The following is a 20,912-nucleotide window of genomic DNA, read 5'->3' on the forward strand; positions in this document are numbered from 1 at the left end:
ATTAACTCCAACTGGACTTGGAGGATAAATACACATACACACACAATACTATTTACATATAAAACATTGTGACTCAAAAGGAGAGAAAATGCAGCTACATGTAAACATCCGTGGCAATTAGGTATACACCCTCAGTGACCAGCAAATAGCATTCGGTGTGTCTGGGGTGATCGCCGCAGGAACTGGGCCTTTGGTTAGTAACGATGCTTTGGAAGCGTGCATGCCAGTCATAACATGTGGAGGGCTCTTCCTCTCTCCCTCCCTGTGTTAACATGCTTTCATATGGCCAGCACGGTCTTGATAAATCTTGCAAGATCTCAAATAGCCTAGTGAAACGGGAAGAGAAGAGGAAGGTGTTAAAAGTTTGCAGGTCAGGGGAAAAGCATGTGTTTGGGGTGGGTCGGCGGAGCCTCCACAAATACAGCATCAGTTTGTGTGAATTCTCAGCTGTGGTTTCTCAGGTTGGATAAAGAAGCCGCCCAACAAAGGCTGCTGTTTCGCCCGCCTGAAGAGGCACTTATGCCACCTACAGCCTGGAATCTGGCACTACAATTCGCGCCCAACTCCCTGACTCATTCTAGGTGGGGGAGAGATTAGAATCTATGCAGGGCCTCGTCTCTACTAAAAATACAAAAAACTAGCCGGGCGAGGTGGTGGGCGCCTGTAGTCCCAGCTACTCGGGAGGCTGAGGCAGGAGAATGGCGAGAACCCGGGAGGCGGAGCTTGCAGTGAGCTGAGATCCGGCCACTGCACTCCAGCCTGGGCGACAGAGCGAGACTCCGTCTCAAAAAAAAAAAAAAAAAGAATCTATGCAGGGAATGCAAAATGGGCAGGCAATTCCAAGGTGAGTTTTTCTTCCCTCCGGTAAACTGTAAACAATTAAAAACATGTTTGAAAATTATTTTAACTAAGTAATTTTTGGAGATTGCAGCAGCTGGGTTGGGATTTATGAACTACATTTCTTACAAATACATTTCTTCTAGAGAACGTCCCGTGGGACATAATAACTTTTCCCCCCTGCATAGCAGCCCCACAACTCAACCCCAGGCTAGACTGGGCTACTGGGTACACACTTGCCCGGACAGTCTCAGCTTCTTAGGGGAAACCAGATTACTGTGAAGCCATCAGATAAGACATACTTCTGAAAAGAAATGGAATGTATTTTTATTGGCAAAGCCAAGATGAAGTATGTCTTGAAATCTGTTTTACAAATAAACTTACACATAAATTGTCCATCCACTGCTTGGAAATCTTTTTTCGTGTTTGAGGAGCTGTCAGAGGTCTCTAATAAACAGTGAGTCTTATTTAGTTTACTGGATATGTAATTCTTCTTTTCTTTGAAAATAATTATTTTTCAAGCAAGTGCAGCAAAAATACAACCAATAAAAATCTAGCTATGACAGCATAAACAACATTTATAGCACGCATATACACAGACTTCTTCCAATAAAAGCAGTTCCTGGCAAGAAAGGGAACAGAAAATTGGCTGATGTGTTCCCAGATAAGTTCTGGACTCCTAAGGGCTGAGGAAGAGTCCTCACAGCCCATCCCCAACTCCCCATCCCAGACCGGTCCTTGGTTAGGGTGAGGGAGGGGGGTCCCCATTGCCAGAGTGGCTTGGGCTAAGGAGAAGGGATGGGCTGCTCTCAACGTGGAGTCAGGGGAGACCCTTCCCAAGGACCATCCTTGGGGCCAGGAAGTCTGCTGGACAGAGGCTGAACCCCGCTGCAGGCTCCGGAGGAGCGGGTGGGAGACCGGCCACTGTTCAGGCTCCCCATTCTGGGTCCAGGCCAATTGTCCCCGCGGGAGGGCGGTGCCAGGGTGGGTGGCAGGGCTGGGGGTGGGGTAGGGATCAACTTCGGATAATCTGGTCCAGGCGTTCTGCTCTGGGTTGGGTCGACCCGGCTCGCGGGGAGGCTGTTTGTCCTGGGCCTTCCCATCCCGCGCCCAGGCGAGCAGCGTCGGGGGTCGGCGCGGGGCTGCTACCCGGGAGCCTGGGGTTGCAAGTTCTCAGCAGACGTGCGGGTGCTCATTTATGCTTTTTATAGTAGCTGGAGAAGATGTTATCGCAGCTTGAGAACAGAAATTAAAATATGTATCCTTCAGGTGCAAATCTACTGTACTTACAGTTTTACTGTTTCTCTGCAGGGGGGCTCCATTAATCTTGTAAGAGTGAAATTCCTAAGGAAATTAATTCCCTCCAGTTGGGGTTATTCTCAACTGGTCTTTGGGGGCGGAGTAATTGGAATTTAAGAGTCGCTCTTAAAAGAAAGGAAACGTTGGCCATTTTACTCGAATAACAACACTTTTTAATATCAGGCTTTACTCTTTAAAACACCTTCGCCTCTCTCTCCCTGTACTTCTTGGTGTTTCTGGGCTTCCCTTGGTAGGGTTTACAAAGGCCCTCATCAGGTGGGACCTCCCCTCCCAGTTTTCCTGAGGCTGACCCCGCATTCCTCTCCACATGGGTTATTTGTGGCCCCCCACCCCCCTTCTCCCACTGGGCAGGCTGAGGACCACAGGACCACAGGAGGGAATGAGGCATCATGAAAAGTTTGTGGCTAAATCATTTCCTTGCCTGTTTAGGAGCAGTAAATGTTTGTTGTCATTACCCAGCAAAATAATTACACCTCAATTTCTCACTCTCTCTTGCTCTCTCTCTCTCTTTCTCTCTCTCTCACACACACACCCTTTAAAATACAGTCAATTCACAGGCAAGAGGTGAAGTATTTTTTTGCTGCCAGGGAAGTCCAGGAAAGCATCTTCCTCTGGAGCTTCAGGTTTCCCAGGCCCAAGCTTCAGCCCCAGGCCCTTATTCTTCAGGCTATGGGAACCCCACCACCACCACCAAGAAGGAATCGAACATGGCTAAATGGCTAAATGCGGGTGTGGTGGCGCACACCTGTAGTCCCAGCTGCTGAGGCAGAAGAATTGCTTGAGGAGGTTGCAGTGAGCCGAGATCGCGCCACTGCACTCCAGCCTGGGTGACAGAGCGGGACTCCCTCTCGGAAAAAAAAAAAAAAAAGAACATGTCTAAATGATACTTATATACTTATATACAGGGTCAGCAGAATATTAGTGGGCAGGAGGAACCCGTGGGCACATGGCCACAATCAGCCACAGTCCTTGCTTTTCAGCTTTAACGGGGCTTAAGGAAAGGCCACGTCCAGCGCGTTCTGTGCCAGCCCAAGCCAATTTAATAGGGTCATGGCCAGTTTTTCCCTGTGGGCCCTAACATGGTCATACAGAGAGAGGATGGACTTTCCAGGGCACCGCTTGGGGCAGTGAGTCCTGGCACCGCCCCTCCCTTGCCGTGGGTTGGGCAGTTTCCTTGGCTATACAGTGGGGCGTGGGCAGTGTGGTTCCCACATCATCAGCTTAAGGGGGTGCTGAATGATCAATACGGATGTTTACTTTTGGGGGGTTTTGAATAGCTGAAAAGTGCAATCTACCAGTGGGCACCGGTGTATCCCACAGCTCCCCAAAACCTGGCTCAGCTCAGGGCAGAGCCTAGTAGTCTTGTCCACGTCAGAACATCAGAGCTCCCAGAGCTAGGAGGAGGTCATCTGCTGCCTCTGGGCCTCTTGATATCAACAGTGACAACACGGGCTCAGGAAACAGAACCCCAGAATGAGGCCTCAGCTGTAGCCTCAGAAGCAAAAGTTTTTCTCTGACCTTCTCCTGCCCTCTTGTCCCTGCCCTTCATTCTGCTCTGAGGCTAGCCAGAGAAACTAGAATCCTTCTTCCCTTAGGCATGACATAGAAACCAGAACCCCTTTTCCCCAAATAATTACTCTAACTCCCTGCCCCCCAACACCTGAAAATCCAAAATTCTCTATACTACCTAATACACTCTATCCTATAGTAAGATCAGCTAAATAAGCTGACCCCACCTTTCCTGTGTAAAAACACAGAACCCAACACCCCAACTTTTCTCTGTAAAAACTGGCTACAGACCAGGCATGGTGGCTCATCCACTTTGGGAGGCCAAGGCAGGTGGATCACTTGAGGTCAGGAGCTCCAGAGCAGCCTGGCCAAGGTGGTAAAACTCCATCTCTACTGAAAATACAAAAAATTAGCCCGGTGTGGTGGCGCATGCCTGTAATCACACCTACTTGGGAAGCTGAGGCAGGAGAATTACTTGAACCTGGGAGGTAGAGGTTGCAGTGAGCCGAGATCATGCCACTGCACCCCAGCCTGGGTGGCAGAGCGAGACCCCATCTCAAAAACAAACAAACAAACAAAAAACTGGCCAAAAAGAAATGTTCTGACCTATCTTGCTTGAGTGTAGGTCATAAGACCCCCATTCCAGAGAGGGTCTTGCTCCTTTACCCAGAAGGAAGGAGGCTGCACAGAGGCCAGGAAGAACCTGAACACCAGACAGGCCCTGCTGGGTTTTCGCAGTCAGTTCTTTTTAAAAGATAAAACATAAAGTCACATTTATTAGAGTTGTCCACAGTCAGCAATGGTGACCTTCTTGCTGGTCTTGCCATTTCGGGACCCTCATGCCTTCTTTCACCTTGCCAAAGACCACAGGCTCGCCATGCAACCACTGAGTCTTGGCAGTGCAGATGCAAAACTGGGAACCGTATGTGTTGGGTCCAGCATTTGCCTTGGACAACATGCCAGGTCCTGTATGCTTCAGGCTACAGTTTTCATCATCAAATTTCTCCCTGTAGATGGACTTGCCACCAGTGCCATTATGGCATATGAAGCTAGCACCCTAACACATAAACCCTGAAATAATTCTGTGAAAGCAGGAACCCTTGTGACAAAATCCTTTCCCTCCAGTGCTCAGAGCACGAGACTGTTCTGCTGTCTTTGGAATCTTGTCTGCAAACAGCTTGAAGGGCTGTTTGATGGCCCCAGGGCTTACCACTGATGGCCATGTTGAAGAACATGGTGGGATTCACCATGGCTGGTAGCAGGTGGTTCCTAGGGGGGCGTCAGCATCTGTGAAGCCCCCAGTGAGTTCTGCTAGCATAAGAGCACACCCATTTTGTCCAATCGTATTTCTACACCACTGTCCATACTTTGTTGAACCTAAGCATAAAAATGGACAGTTTTCCTTGTATCTCTGAGTCTTCACGAGTCACGTGAAACTGTGATCAAATAAATTTGTATATCTTTTCTCCTATTAATCTGCCTTTTGTCAGTGATTTTCAGCAAACCATCAGAGGGCTAAGGGGAAGCTTTCCTATGGCCCCTACAATAATAAACTACAAAAAGGGCGAAAATAAACTATCCAGGAGTTTTCATAGCATTTTTCTTTTTAAAGAGTCTGCTCTGCAACTGGTTTGTGCTACTTTCAGCAAATTCCACTTAAAAGAAAAATCAGCGGGCCGGGTGCAGTGGCTCATGCCTGTAATCCCAGCACTTTGGGAGGCTGAGGCGGGCAAATCACAAGGCCAGGAGATTGAGACCCTCCTGGCTAACACGGTGAAACTGTGTTTCTACTAAAAATACACAAAATTAGCCGGGCGTGGTGGCACGCACTTGTAGTCCCAGCTACTCCGGAGGCTTAGGCAGGAGAATGGCGTGAACCTGGGAGGCGGAGCTTGCAGTGAGCCAAGATCACGCCGCTGTACTCCCGCCTGGGCGACAGAGCGAGACTCCATCTCAAAAATAAATAAATAAATAAATAATAATAAAAAAGAAAAGAAAAATCAGCATTTATAAAACAGCCACATTTGAGGGGTGATTACGGCTTTCTTTTGAAAAGGATTCACTATAGCACATTTCCCCTGTGCAATACCATTTCATTATTTTTTAAATTTCAAAAGCAGTCCATGCTATTGGAAAACATGCAAATGACACAAAGAAGTGTGTAAGCCAAAGTGAAGGGCCTCCCTTTAGCTCTCCTCTGTTTCTGCTCTCTGGAGGCAAGCTCTGAAAATAATTTGGGGAGCATCCTTCTGGAGGCCCTTTTCTATGCGCCATTCACTGATATAGTTATATGTTTTATCTACATTCAATTCTACTTAAAAATGATAATCACAAGCTGGGCGTGGTGGCTCACGCCTGTAATCCCAGCACTTTGGGAAGCCGAGGTGGGCAGATCACCTGAGATCAGGAGTTCGAGACCAGCCTGACCAACATGGAGAAACCCCATCTTTACTAAAAATACAAAATTAGCCGGGTGTGGTGGCACATCCCTGTAATCCCAGCTTCTTGGGAGGCTGAGGCAGGAGAATTACTTGAACCTGGGAGGCGGAGGTTGCGGTGAGCCGAGATCACGCCATTGCACTCCAGCCTGGGCAATAGGAGCAAAACTCCATCTCAAAAAAAGAAAAGGAAAGAAAAAAAATGATGACCAGAATGTGTATCTTGTTTTATGACATGGTATCTTTTTCTTTTTTTTGACATGGTGTCTTTTTCCCTCCCATTGCATTCTTTTCATAGTAAACTTTAAAATCTTATTTACATTGTTTTTAACTAAACTTTTATTTTAAAAGAACTGTAGATTCACATGCAGTTGTAAGAAATAATACAGATCCTGTGTACACTTTCTTACAATGACAACACCTTGCAAAACTGTAATATTACAACCAGGATGTTGATATTTATAAACAATCCACTGATCTTTTTCATTTTCCCAGTTTTACTTGTACTCGTGCGCGCGTGCGTGTGTGTGTGTTTAGTTTGTTTTTGTTTTTGAGACAGGGTCTCGCTCTGTCGCCCAGGTTAGTGGGCAGTAGCAGTGGCAGGATCATGGCTTACTGCAGCCTCCAACTCCCAGGCTCAAGTGATCTTCTCACCTCAGCTTCTCACCTAGCTGGGACCACAAGTGTGAGCCACCATGCCTGGCTCATTTTTTTTTTTGTAGAGACTGACTCGTCCTATGTTGCCCTGCTGGTCTCCAACTCCTCGGCTGAAGTGATCTTCCTGCCTGGGGTTTCCAAAGTGTTGGGATTACAGGTGTGAGTCAGAGTGCCCAGCCAAGTTCTAACAATTTTATCATGTTTAGTTTGTGTTCCTACCACCACAGGTAAGATACAAAATGGTTCCTCATCATTCTCCCGTTGCATTTTAAATAACATAATTTACTGTGTTCAATACTATGTATTTCTCCAGGTGAGGTATACATGTGTCAGGCTCCAAAAGGTCTCTTTTAATCACCACAGTGGTGCTGCCCAAGAAAACTCAGGGGCCACGAATGAAAGTTGCCTGTGAAATTAGACATTTCTCAGGAGCCAAAGGTAAAAGAGGCCAATTTAAATAATATATTTCAGAAAACCCAATATATCCAAATATCCTCATTTCAACATGTAATCAATATAAAAAGTATGAATGATATGCTACTTTTCTCATACGAAGTCTTTGCAATCCAGTGAGCCCAGTCCTCTGGCAGCTGTTAGCACAGACTGAGTGCCTCCTATGTGTCTGACTCTGATCCAGGCACTGAGACACAGACCAGCTCTTGCCCTTTGAGAACACAGGCCAATGGAGGGGACAAACACAGTTCTAGAACATGAGACAGGCCATGGTAGAAGCAAGCACAGGGGGCCTGGGAACACCTGGCTAGTAGGGAAGGCTCTGTGGGGGCTTGGCCTCAAAGCCCAGGGACAGCAGGGGGACCAGTCAGAGGGAGTCCCAGTGTCTGGGTAGGAGCGATGGTGTTCCCTGAGATGGGAACCAAGAGGAGAGGCACTTTGGAGGGAAGGCCCAGTGTGGTTTGGGGATATCCAATAAAAGATGGCCCCTCCTCAAAGTTAATGGATGCTGGGCTCTGGGGTGCAGGGGAGGGTTCTGGGCTGGCTGTTGAGGTTTCCCTGGAGGTTGATGTCACTGGGGGAGTGGAGATTACTCAGGCCAGAAAGTGTGTGGGAAGCATGGGGATACAGAGTACGCCACATGGAGAGCCCACATCAGGGGGATTCCCTAGGGAGAAAGACAAGCCAGGGACCACTTGAGGAGGCCAGGGAGGAGGAATGCAGGGATCTTGGACCCATGCCCCCAACCCAGTGGACCCACCCAGCAGAATCCATTGTTCTGAGGTTACAATGGGTGATGGCTCGGTGGGGCTGCAATGAGTGGTGGCAGGCGCGGAGGCCAGGGGAGGAGGGACATGCTGTGGGCTCCAGGTTCAGGTCTGAATTCAGGACTGAGTTGGAAGCACCGGGTCTGTGTTGAAGTTCAAGATCTACCACTTCTGTTCCCAAACCTCCCAGTTCTTCCTCACCTTTATGCAATTTCATTTTTGATAATTTCAGCTTCCTAAATGTACACATCTGATTTCACTTTCACTCACGTCTCACCCCCACTCCTCCACCGGCCCCTTCTCACTATTGCAGACCCAGGAGACACAGGAAGTGCAAGGAAGGTCTGGAGCCCCAAAAGCCAGGAGCCTAAGGAGTCAAGTGCCCTGACAGCCAGGAACCCTGACAGCCAGGAGCCCCGACACCCAGGAACCCCAACAGCCAGAAGCCTCTACCACCAGGAGTCCTGACAGCAAGGAACCCTGACACCCAGGAGCCCCTACTATAGCCAGAAACCCTAACACCAGGAGCCCCGACACCCAGTCACCCCGACAGCCAGGAACCCGACAGCCAGGAACCCAACAGCCAGAAGCCTCTACCACTAGGAGCCCTGACAGCAAGGAACCCTGACACCCAGGGGCCCCTACTATAGCCAGAAAGCCAGGAACTCTAACACCCAGGAGCCCCTACAGCCAGGAACCCCGACATCCAGGGGTCCCGACAGCCAGAAGCCACTATAGCCAGGAGCGCCTACAGCCAGGAACCCCGACATCCAGGGGTCCCGACAGCCAGGAGCCATTACAGCCAGGAACCCCTACAGCCAGGGGCCTGGACGGCCAGAAGCCACTATAGCCAGAAGCCCTTATAGGGCCAGGAGCGCCTACAGCCAGGAGCCACTACAGCCAGGGAGCCCCGACAGCCCTGACAGCCAGGAACCATGACAGCCATGAACTCCGGAAGCCAGGAGGCCCGCAGCGGAGTGCCCAGACCTGGCAGGGTCAGAGCCCCTCAGCGGGATCCAGAGCCACCCAGCGGGATCCAAAGCCACCCAGCGGGATTCAGCGCCCGCTGCCGAGGCCCTTTCTGGGATTTCTCAGGCTCTGCAGCGTCAGCGCAGGCAGGGGCGGGGCTTTCCCTCGCGCAGCCGCTAAGCTCTCCGCGGCCCCGCCTACATCCGGCCGCCGGCACGCGATTGCTTCTGTCTGGCGGCGGCAGCATGGCGGCGGGGGCGGCTGAGGCAGCTGTAGCGGCGCTGGAGGAGGTCGGCTCAGCCGGGCAGTTTGAGGAGCTGCTGCGCCTCAAAGCCAAGTAAGCGAGGCGGCGAGTGGCAGGAGTGAGGAGCCGGCGGGAGAGGCCGCGAGACCGGGCCGGGAGTGGCCGCGAGACCGGGCCGGTGTGGGGCGGCGGGTGGCCCAGCCCGGCTCCTTGGCGCCCGGCTCGCTTCGGCCTCGGGGGACCGGGCCCGGCGCCACCCGTGGATTCCCCCGAGCCTCCGGCGCTGACTGGCCCGAACCGCGGGCTCCCTGCCCCGGAACAGCGAGCAGGGCTCGAGGCTTTTCTCGCAGCCCCGGCCCCGGCCCTCGCTCCGACCCCGACGGCTGTCCAAGCCCGGGGGACGCGACCTTCCCGTCCTCTGGCCTGGGCGGCCCCGCAGCGGGACGGAGGCGGTGACTCAGCCTTGCCGCAGCGGCGGGGCGGGGGACGGGGCGGTGCCGAGACCCCGGCCCACCGCGCCACGGAGCGGGGACCCATGGCTGCGGGCTCCACCTTTCCTGTGCCCGCCGGGAGGGAGCTGCAGACCGGTCGTCGGCCCATTCCTCTTCAGCCTCCCTTCAGGAACGCCCCTGTCGCAGGAAGAGCGGCTGGGGAAGGCCCCGCTGCATTAGCTAGGCCTGGCTGCCTTTTGAAGTCAGCCTTTAAAGTTTGTTGGTCAGCAGGTAGCCTCAGTCTTCAGACCGAACCTGTTGCCGGAGACAGAGATTTCCTGTTCCATGAACTGGTGTAGTGAGAGAGTCTGTTCAGATTTGGCGCCGGTGTCAAGTCTTCCATCCCGGGAAGACAAAAGGAGATCCATAGGAATGCACAGAAAACGTTTTCTGGGTGGACTGGCAGCTCTGAACTGCAAGCATGCTTACGAGTAAATGCTCACTGGCGTGCGTGTTTGCGGGGAAAGGTCTGCACGTGGACTCTCCGTGGTAATACCACCTCACATTGTAGACTACTCCAAGGACTGAGTTGTTCTCTTAGTTGTATTAATAGCGGTTGCTACGGGAGCTCTTTTGTCGGATTGCCTGGGATCCAGTCCCACCGCAGCCACTCACTAGCCGTGTAACCCCTGGGCACATTTCATACCCAAGCCTCAGTTTCCCAACGATGAAATAGATCAGCACCTATTAGTACCTCAGGGTTGTTGTGAGGGTTAAATGAGATGACGTATGTAAAATACAATTAATACAATGCCTAGTATGCAGGAAACACTCAGTAGATGTTGGCCCTTAGGTAGGAAGCAGAGTGGTTCATGGAATTCACAGGCAAAATATACTTTGTTTTGTTTTGTTTTTGAGACAGGGTCTGGCTCAGTCACCTAGGCTGCAGTGTAGGGGAGTGATCACGGCTCCCTGCAGCCTCCGCCTCCCAGGCTCAAGTGATCCACCCACCTCATCCTCGCATCTTAGCCTCTCGAGTAGTTGGGACCACAGGTGCTCACCACCACGCCCGGCTAATTTTTATATTTTTTTGTAGGGACGAGGTCTCTCCGCGTTGTCGAGCCTTGTCTCGACCTTCTGGACTCAAGCAATCTATCCTCCTCAGCCTACCAAAGGGTTGGGATTACAGGTGTGAGCTACCACATCTGGCCAAAAATGCTTATTGATCCAAATTTTGTTTTGTTTTGTTTTCAAAACAGGCTGTTGCTCTGTTGCCCAGGCTGAGTGCAGTGGCGTGATCTCGGCTCACTGCAGCCTCTACCTCCTGGGTTCAGGCGATCCTCCCACCACAGCCTCCTGAGTAGCTGGGACTACACGTGCGGTCCACCACGCTGGGCTAATTTGTGTATTTTTCGTAGAGACAGGGTTTCTTCATGTTGCCCAGGCTGGTCTCTGGAACTCCTGAGCTCAAGTGATTCACCTGCCTCGGCCTTGTAAAGTATTGGGATTACAGGCTTGAGCCCCCGTGACCAGCACTGTTGATCTAAATGGAGTGAAATTTTGCTGACTGAATTTGAATTAGAGGCAAGTAGTACTCTGATTTTGCAATGGAGAGTGCAGGTGAGATGGGGTGTTGCCTTTGGAAAGGGGGAGGGGTGAGAGTTACTGACTAATGGTTAGAAATGCTTTATGGGGGTGATGAAATAACACAGCTCTTTAGGCATTTCAGGTTTACCTGGGAAATTGTTAAGGAAAAAAAGCAGGGGTTGTCGGGGGGGACATGTGACATTTACTCACTGATGGAAGCTGGACTCTGACTCATCCAGTACAGAGCACAATCACGGGAGTCACCAGAAGTGACCTCTTGAAATGAGCGGGTGGTCTTGTGTGGACCTGCCCTAAGTAAACGTTTTGAATTTACCATCACCTGAAAAGACTCTTTTGTCTATGTGTTTTATGTTTGTTTTAAATGCTTCATGTTTTAAAAAGTCCTTAAACGATGAAAATGGATAAAAGTTTTTTTTTTGTTTTTTTTTTGTTTTTTTTTTGAGACAGTCTCTCTCTGTTGCCCAGGCTGGAGTGGAGTGCAGTGGCACAATCTTGGCTCACTGCAACCTCCGCCTCATGGGTTCAAACGATTCTCATGCCTCAGCCTTCCAAGTAGCTGGGATTACCGGTACCCACCACCACGCCTGGCTACTTTTTGCATTTTTAGTAGAGATGAGTTTCACCATGTTGGCCAGGCTGGTCTTGAACTCCTGACCTCGCGTTGCAGGCATGAGCCACCGCGCCCGGCCAAAATGGATAAAAGTTTAAATGTGAATACCATTTGGATGTATCCTTGCCACTGGTCTGTACTTGAAATGACCCAGGAAACAATGTACACTTTCCTTAGTGACTATTTTAAACGGACACACGAGAAACGATGTGTGGCATCTGGGGAAGGAGCAAATTTCTGCAGCTTTTTTGGTGAAGATGGAGACATTTAAGAATATTGTGGTGGCTCACACTAGCAATCCCAGCACTTTGGAAGGATGACTTGAGGCCAGGAGTTTGAGACTAGCTTGGACAACATAGTGAGAACCCATCTCTACAAAAAATAAAAAAAGTAGCCAGGCATGGTGATGCATACCTGTAGTCCCCAGCTACTCAGGAGGCTGAGGTGGGAGGATTGTTTGAGCCCAGGAGTTCCAGGCTGCGGTGAGCTGTGATCCTGCCACTATACTCCAGCCTGGGTGACAGAGTGAGACCCTGTCTCAAAAAACAAACAAAAAGTGCCCGAATTTTAGTACTTGTGTTGATGTAATAATTTTAAATCTACTTTCCAAATCATTGCTTCTCCAATTTTAAAATTTGACATGAATTGAAATTTTTTTCTTTTAAGTAATTGAATCAGATATTTACATAAGTTGCTGAAATCTCAGCTGGTCTGTACAATGGGGTTATTAATATCCATTGGCAGAGTAAGCAGGTTTAGTATATGATATGTTTAATAAGCAGTAGCTGGTATTATCTGCAGATGAATGTAGTAGCAGAATACTATAATAATTGAAAAACAGCTATTTGCTGATGAAGAGCTGACGTTTATTACATTGTCTAAAATTACATTAGTCAGGATTTGAATGTGGTTTTTGTCTGATGTTTTTCTCCAACAGTGCACCAGGCATATGGGGCTATCCTTTAAGGTGGAAAGAATACTGTAACATATAATCCAAAAGGGGATAACGTTTATATTTGTTTCAGATATAGTATGTCCTTATAATATTGGACATTATGTGCTTAATTGAGAAATGGAAGTTAAGCATTAAATAGGAGAATATTGTGGATAATTTCAACTAACAATGTCATGTTTTAATGTTTTCAAATGTTTTATATTTTTGTTTCATCTTCTCAACATCCCAGAGTGTTGGTTATTGCTATTTTACAGATGTGGAAGTTAAATTACTCTTCAAAGCCATGTTAGTAATAATGAAACTGAAATGAATTCTGTTTCTATAGCATACTCTCTTTTTTTCTTTTTTACTTATTTGGGCTCATACTGTTATAAAGTTTGGTAACCTACTTTAATTTTTGAAAAATGTAGTTATATTAGTATTACTGTGGCATTGAAAGTTCTTTGAAAATTTGATTTGTAATGGCTTTATAATATTTTCTTATGACCATTTAAAAACTATTATTGAGCATCAGATTTTTCTGATTTGCTACATAAAATAGTGGGAAAATATCCACATACAGAAAATCTTTTTCTCTCTCTTTTTTTTTTTTGAGACGGAGTCTCGCTCTGTCGCCCAGGCTGGAGTGCAGTGGCCGGATCTCAGCTCACTGCAAGCTCCGCCTCCTGGGTTTACGCCATTCTCCTGCCTCAGCCTCCCGAGTAGCTGGGACTACAGGCGCTCGCCATCTCGCCCGGCTAGGTTTTTTTTGTATTTTTTAGTAGAGACGGGGTTTCACCGTGTTAGCCAGGATGGTCTCGATCTCCTGACCTCGTGATCCGCCCGTCTCGGCCTCCCAAAGTGCTGGGATTACAGGCTTGAGCCACCGCGCCCGGCCAAATCTTTTTCTCTTAATTACTCCTTAGGATTGATACTCATGTGTGAGAAATTTCTGAAAGGTCCCAATTTAATTTTTACCATTAGGACATGAAAGTACTTCTCGTCGTCCTTTTTATCATTGAATATTTTGATTTAAACAGTCTTTTTGTTGGCTGGGCATGGTGGCTCATGCCTGTAATCCCAGTGCTTTGAGAGGTGAATGCAGGTGGATTGATTATTTGAGCTCAGGAGTTTGAGGCCAGCCTGGGCATTGGCGAAACCCCGACTTTACAAAGAACAAAATATGGCTGTAGTCTGGGAGGCGGAGGTGGGAGGATCACCTGAGCCCAGGAAGTCGAGGCTACACTTGCCTTGCACTCTAGGCAGTAAAGTAAGACCCTGTCTCAAAAAAAGAGAAAAAAAAATTTTTTTTTGGTCAATTTGGTGAAAAATGGTATCCCAGCTTTATAAAGAAGTTGAAGTGTTACAGTAACAAAATGCACAGATCTTAATCATCAGATGTGATGAATTTTCACAATTGTATACATACCAATAACCACCATTCACAGGAAGAATGTAGAACCCAGGAAGTTTTCTATCCCCTTTACCCAAACGACTGATTTCTTACTGTCACCGTAGATGAGTTTTCCCTGCTCTTGGACTTTGTGTGAGTGGAATGTCTGTGGCATCTTTTGCTCACATATTTTTGAGCTTCATCCATGTCATTGCCTGTGTTTGTAGTTGGGTCCTTTTTACTGCTAAGTTACATTCCGTTGTGTGAATGTCTATCACTTTCCACCATTGGCGGGCATCTGGCTAATTTCCAGTTTTGAGCTAATATGTATAGGGCTGCCATGAGCATTCTTGCTTGAGGCCTCTGAACCTCTGTTTTGTTCTCACCATCCTTAGGCAATGGAGCCTCCCTGGATCCTCTTCATTGCTGGAGGCTATGGTGGGCAGAGGCTTCTGAGGGAGGGTTTTTTTTTTTTTTTTTTTTTTGAGACGGAGTCTCGCTCTGTGGCCCAGGCTGGAGTGCAGTGGCCGGATCTCAGCTCACTGCAAGCTCCGCCTCCTGGGTTTACGCCATTCTCCTGCCTCAGCCTCCCGAGTAGCTGGGACTACAGGTGCCCGCCACCTCGCCCGGCTAGTTTTTTGTATTTTTTTTAGTAGACACGGGGTTTCACCGTGTTAGCCAGGATGGTCTCGATCTCCTGACCTCGTGATCCGCCCGTCTCGGCCTCCCAAAGTGCTGGGATTACAGGCTTGAGCCACCGCGCCCGGCCCTGAGGGAGGGTTTTGAGGGATCAGGCCTGTGTTCTAGTTTTAGGGGCCAGAATTCAGTTCCAGGGCCCCAGACAACTGCAAGGAAAAGACTGAAAAATGTAATCTAGCTGAATGCACAGGAGGAAAATGAAACAGGGCTTGATTGAAACAGCACAGTCTTTGCCTTGGACCTGAGGCGCCACCTACTCAACCATTGAAGTTGCTGAGTTGTGCTGGATGCAAATTAACAGCCAGTGATTGGGGGCTTCTAGAATGTGTCCTTCCCTGCCTTAGGTGGGTCTTTATTTGGAGCATCCTGCTTTCCTTTTGTGTGCCTGTGGACACTCTCCCTTCCTCAGTCCTACCAGTGGTCTCTGCTCTCTATTTTCCTACGTTTCGACAAATGACCTTGCTTCCCACCTGAGAGAAAACAGGACTTCAGGTAGTATCTCCCCGAGCCCTCCTTCCACTCCTACCTATCCCAACACTTAACATTTATTTGTAGCCTTACCCATTCTTAATTCCTTGGCTCCTGACTCAGAGGAGACTGCCTCCTTCTTCTGCAAGGTAAGCTCTTCTCTGCTCTGGATTTCCCCTCTCCTGCCTCTTCTGAGTCCTTGCATCCTCAGCTATCTTGTGTCTACAGCCTTTCCCTCTCCATTTGCACTATCCCTGGTAAAGTAAACATATGAAGATTTTCTTGTATTAAAAAAGCCCATTCCTTGATTTTGTCTTTCCCTCTGCCTGTACAGATCTCTTAGAGTATATCTCTCCTTCCTCATCTTCACTTCAGTCCTCAGTGGACTGCAGTCTGACCTGTGCTTCTGCTATTCTATTGAAGTTACTCTGTTAGTTGCCCTTTCCCACTGCATTGGATGATTGTCACTCCCTCTTGACACTCTTCTGTTGACTTCTTTGAGACCTTTTAGTCTTCCAGTACCGCCTAGGATCGCTTCTCTGCTTCACTACATGAATTCCTTCTCCTCCATCTGTCGTAACTGAATGTTGCTAAGCCCTCTGAGGCGCTGACCTCGGGTCTCTTCTGTGTCCCTCTGTATCCCTTTGCAGTTTGGTGCTGGCACTGTTCCTTTCTTGATTCCCAAATCTGTATATCAAGTGCAGACTTCTTCCCTGAGGTCTAGACATCATACTAACAGCCCATTAAACTTCCTTTCCTCAGGTTGGCAGCTTCTGCACTATGATTTGAGGCATAGTTTCGCCACTAGCCGTCAGTCTCTAAGCCAGAACTTGGAGTCAGCTGTAGACCGCCTCATCTGTCAGCAAATCCTGTCCTTTCTACCTTCGAAATCCTCATGCTGCTCTTTGCTTCTGCTTTCCTGACACTTTATTGTAGGCTTATTCTCTTCTCACTGGTGTTATTTGATCGGTTTTTATAGTTTGTTATTCCTTTCTTTACCCATAGGTTAGCTGTCCTTGTTTCTTTTTGCCATGGAACATATTTCTGTTCGTGATTTTTCAGTTTTTTTTTGGGAGGTGGTATTATATTTGAACAGAATTCCATAAAACTGAAGGATTTTTCAGTTGGATATGACCATAGATATCTTTGCCAAGATAATTTTGTATGAAAGCTAACTAAAGTAGATACTGAGTTATTAATCTATTCTGTGTGTTCATACTATAAATGTTTAGAAATTTATTATTATTATTTTTTTAATGGGTCTTACTCAGCCGTTGCCCACAGTGGAGTGTAGTGGTACGATCATAGCTCATTGCAACCTCGACCCCCTGGGCTCAAGTGATCCTTCCACCTTAGCCTCCCAAAATGCTGATTACAGGTGTGAGCCACCTTGCCTGGCCTATAAAAATCTCTTTTTTTTTTTTTTTTTTTTTGAGACAAAGTCTTGCTCTGCTGCCCAGGCTGCAGTGCAGTGGTGTGATCTCAGCTCACTGCAACCTCTTGCCTCCCGGGTTCAAACAGTTCTTCTGCCTCAGCCTTCTGAGTAGCTGGGATTACAGGCATGCATCAACACACCTGGCTAATTTTTTGTATTTTTAGTAGAGATGGGGTTTCACCATGTTAGCCAGGCTGGGCTTGAACTGCTGACCTCAAGTGATCTGCCTGCCTCGGCCTCCCAAAGTGCTGGGATTACAGGTGTGAGCCACTGTGCCAGGCCTGGAAAAATCTTTTGTAGCATAATATTAAAAAGTATAAAAGAATGTCTTTGTGAAAAGCAGTTCTATTCTTTTCCTCGTTTTCCACTGGCATGCCTTCATTTTCAACACTTACTATTGTTTCTATGGCCACGGTTATGTCTCTTCATCACTATACCACATTTAAAAAGTAAATAATGATATTACTAGTAATAATGTGTCTACAACCATTTTTCACAAACATTGTGCCATTAATACGGAAATTCAGTTTCCACTTTGCCCAGGGGTCTAAAAATATAGTTGATTTACCTGGCTTTTTTTTTAGTTTTGTTTAAGTTCTGGGATACATGTGCAGAACATGCAGGTCTCTTACATAGGTATACATGTTCCATGGTGGTTTGCTGCACCTGTCAACCCATCATTTAGGTTTTAAACCCTGTATACATTAGGTGTTTGTCCTAATGCTTTCCCTCCCCTTGGCCCCTACTCCCTGACAGGCCCCGGTGTGTGATATTCCCCTCCCTGTATCCATATGGTCTCATTGTTCACCTCTCACTTATGAGTGAGAACATGCAGCATTTGTTTTTCTATTCCTGTGTTAGTTTGCTGAGAATGGTGGCTTCCAGCTTCATCCATGTCCCTGCAAAGGACATGAACTCATTCCTTTTTATGACTGCATAGTATTCCATAGTATATATGTGCCACATTTTCTTTATCCAGTCTATCATTGATGGGCATTTGGGTTGGTTCCAAGTCTTTGATATTGTAAATAGTGCTGCAATAAACATGTGTGCATGTGTCTTTATAGTAGAATGATTTATAATCTTTAGGGTATATACCCAGTAATGGGATTGCTGGGTCAGATGGTATTTCTGGTTCTAGATCCTTGAGGAGTTGCTACACTGTCTTCCACAATGGTTGAACTGATTTACACTCCCAACAACAGTGATTTACATGACTTTTAATTGATGTGGATGAATATTCAGATCTACTTCAAATGGGCTTGACTCAAAATACCATTGACTTGAAAATTTATCTGAAAGTCTCAAGACTTTGCAGAGTGCTTTTACATTCCGGTGTTGTATACAACAAAATTCTAGCAATATGAAAAACTTCAGGCAGTTCTTTTAAAGTTTTTTTTTCTTTTTGGTAATTTAATCTATATCAGTATTTGTTTATTTCCAAAATTGTTATAATTTTAAATCAATGCATTTAATTGATTTACAGATCCCTCCTTGTGGTCCATTTCTGGGCACCATGGGCTCCACAGTGTGCACAGATGAATGAAGTTATGGCAGAGTTAGCTAAAGAACACCCTCAAGTTTCATTTGTGAAGGTATTTATATTTCAATGTCATGTCTTTTATGAATTTAATTCTGATTTATGGGTTAGATTAGGGCTGGGCATGGTAGCTCACGCCTGTAATCCCAGCACTTTAGGAGGCTGAGGCGGGCATATCATCTGAGTTCAGGAGTTTAAGACCAGCCCAGCCAACATAGTGAAACCCTGTCTCTACTAAAATACAAAAATTAGCTGGGCGTGGTGGGGGGATGGTGCCTGTAATCCCAGCTGTGTGGGAGGCTAAGGCAGGAGACCCTTTTGAACCTGGGAGGCAGAGGTTGCAGTGAGCGAGATTGCGCCACTGCACTCTAGCCTGGGTGACAGAGCGAGGTACTGTCTCTGAAAAATACATAAATAAAATAAAAGATCAGATTTTATTAACTAATATAAAGATGGAGTGGTGTGGAATTCCAAATATCTGTGATTGATGTGGGATCTGTTATTTTTGCACATTATTCTTAAAAATCTTAAAATAATTTTTCTTTTCTTTTTTTTTTTTTTTTTTTTTGAGACGAGTCTTGCTCTGTCGCCCAGGCTGGGGTGCAGTGGTGCGATCTCGGCTTACCGCATCCTCTGCCTCCCTGGTTTAAGTGATTCTCCTGCCTCAGCCTCCTGAGTAGCTGGGATTGCAGGCACCCACCACCACGCCCAGCTAATCTTTTGGATTTTTGGTGGACGGGGTTTCACCATCTTAGCCAGGATGGTCTCGGTCTCCTGACCTCGTGATCTGCCTGCCTCGGCCTCCCAAAGTACTATGATTACAGGCGTGAGCCACCACGCCCGGCCAAATGTACACTTTTCCTCGATCATCCTCGAGTGTGGGGCATGACTATCAAACATCAAGGTGGCTGTGGGCTGGAGTTTTGGAGAGCACAGGCAGACGAGTTAGTTCCCTGTGGGTAACTGTGGTTTTAAGACATTTAAAATAGTAACACAAATTATGTCATTGAAAAGCTAGGTGTGCTGTGGAAAATAGTTCAGGAAAGGGTATGTAAATGCTGCTAGGGACCAGGGAACAGGAAGTTGCTATCTTGGTTTAGATGAAGGCAGACAGACCTATGGGAGAAGGTGAAAGTCTTTCTAACCTGTTCAGAATGCGGAGGAAGAGGGAAGCCAGTCAGTCTCTTCCTTGCCTCTTTTGTTTTTCACTCTGGTTTGTGTGCTCCTCCATTCCTGCTTCTCTCTTGAGTGGATAAGTACTAGGAAAGCCATAGTTGTGACTGTGGATTAACTCAATTGGTTTAGCACATTGAAAATACTATTTAGGACTTAGTACTGGTTTAGGCAACAGGGCCAAAATATGTGTTGAAAGTCTTAGAAATGAATTATCAGGAGGGGAGGTGCACCTTGTATTCCAAAGCCTGAATCCTTAAGATTTAAAAAAAAAAAAGAAAAACCAAAGTCTTATTTTTTAAAACAAGAATCTGTGAGTTCAGAGTACATGTTATCCAGTATACTCATATATGGGGTTAAAAATAACATCAACTGTATTGGTCTTATGTCTCTTTTTATGTAAACTGAAAACAGAATTCTGACAGGATAATTCATTCGTGTAGTAGGTGATAAAATTTTCAGGCAGCTTCTGTAGAAATAAGTTTGCTTTGAATAGGTATTGTACTTAGATGGCTCAAAATACTGAACAGTATAGAAAGGTGTCCATTGAGAAGGCTCACCCCATTCCTCCGTTGTCACCCTTGTGTCCCACCACATAAGTAACTGCTTGTATTAATTTTGTATGAATCCTTCTAGTGTTTCTTTATGCAAATAGGGCAGATGTGAATATAGTGATTAGGTTTTTAAAATTTAAGGGCTTATTTAAAATTCCAATGAAATGTATAATGTAACTTTAGAGTGTAACCCTAAAATGTCCAATATAAATAATAGAAGGAGGGCATTAAAACTGCATGTTTGGTCAGTGATAAAAGATAATGATTACAAGTGAAATGAATGATTAAACATTTCAATCATAAGATTAATCGAGATGATGGTAATTGTTCTAAGTCTGCTTTTATGTGTATCATGTTTCTGGTTTAGGTAACACATTGTTCTTAGCTGCTAACTGAATGATTTATTTAAAGTGACTATAGAATTACTTCTCACATTGGTACCAGACTTGGCAGTGAGATTTTAAGTTGTTCAAGTGCTTAAGTATCTCTGTGAGCCAAAAGTTGGAGGAGCCCTCAGCGATTTTGGGTTGTGGGGGATACCTGAGCCTGACTGCACCTGCCACTCATGAGGATGATGACAGCGTAAGATTGGTCATTCTTCCAGGAGTCATCACTTTCTGGAAATTCACTCTATAACATAGTTTTCTTTCATTAGCCATCATTAGGGCCAAAGGTAATTTGCATGGCATTTATAAGGTAGCTAATTAAAAGGTACTTGCTGAACAGTAGTAAGTAAAAGAGAAGTAGAATGAGATATCATTGGTCTTTCCCAGTAAGAGAGGCATGCAGGCTGGGCGCCGTGGCTCACACCTGTAATGCCAACACCTCTTGAGGCTGAGGTGGGAGGATTGCTTGAGGCCAGGAGTTCAAAAC

General features: G+C 46.8%; 1 protein-coding gene across 4 annotated transcripts in view; it reads left to right on the forward strand.

Moving 5' to 3' along the window:
- Positions 1 to 9,155: 9,155 nt before the first annotated feature.
- Positions 9,156 to 20,912, forward strand: part of GLRX3 (glutaredoxin 3) — a 44,469-nt gene continuing 32,712 nt past the window's right edge. For all 4 annotated transcript variants that reach the window (XR_003121182.1, XM_025397184.1, XM_025397183.1 and 1 more), the window contains exons 1-2: positions 9,156 to 9,287; positions 18,259 to 18,367. Coding sequence is in view for 3 of the 4 variants with exons in the window: in XM_025397184.1 (XP_025252969.1) it covers positions 9,196 to 9,287; positions 18,259 to 18,367 (201 nt within the window). In the remaining variant the exon portion in view is untranslated. The remainder of the gene's footprint in view (positions 9,288 to 18,258; positions 18,368 to 20,912) is intronic.

Source organism: Theropithecus gelada, chromosome 9 (genome assembly GCF_003255815.1).
Source record: "Theropithecus gelada isolate Dixy chromosome 9, Tgel_1.0, whole genome shotgun sequence".
Classification (NCBI taxonomy): domain Eukaryota; kingdom Metazoa; phylum Chordata; class Mammalia; order Primates; family Cercopithecidae; genus Theropithecus; species Theropithecus gelada.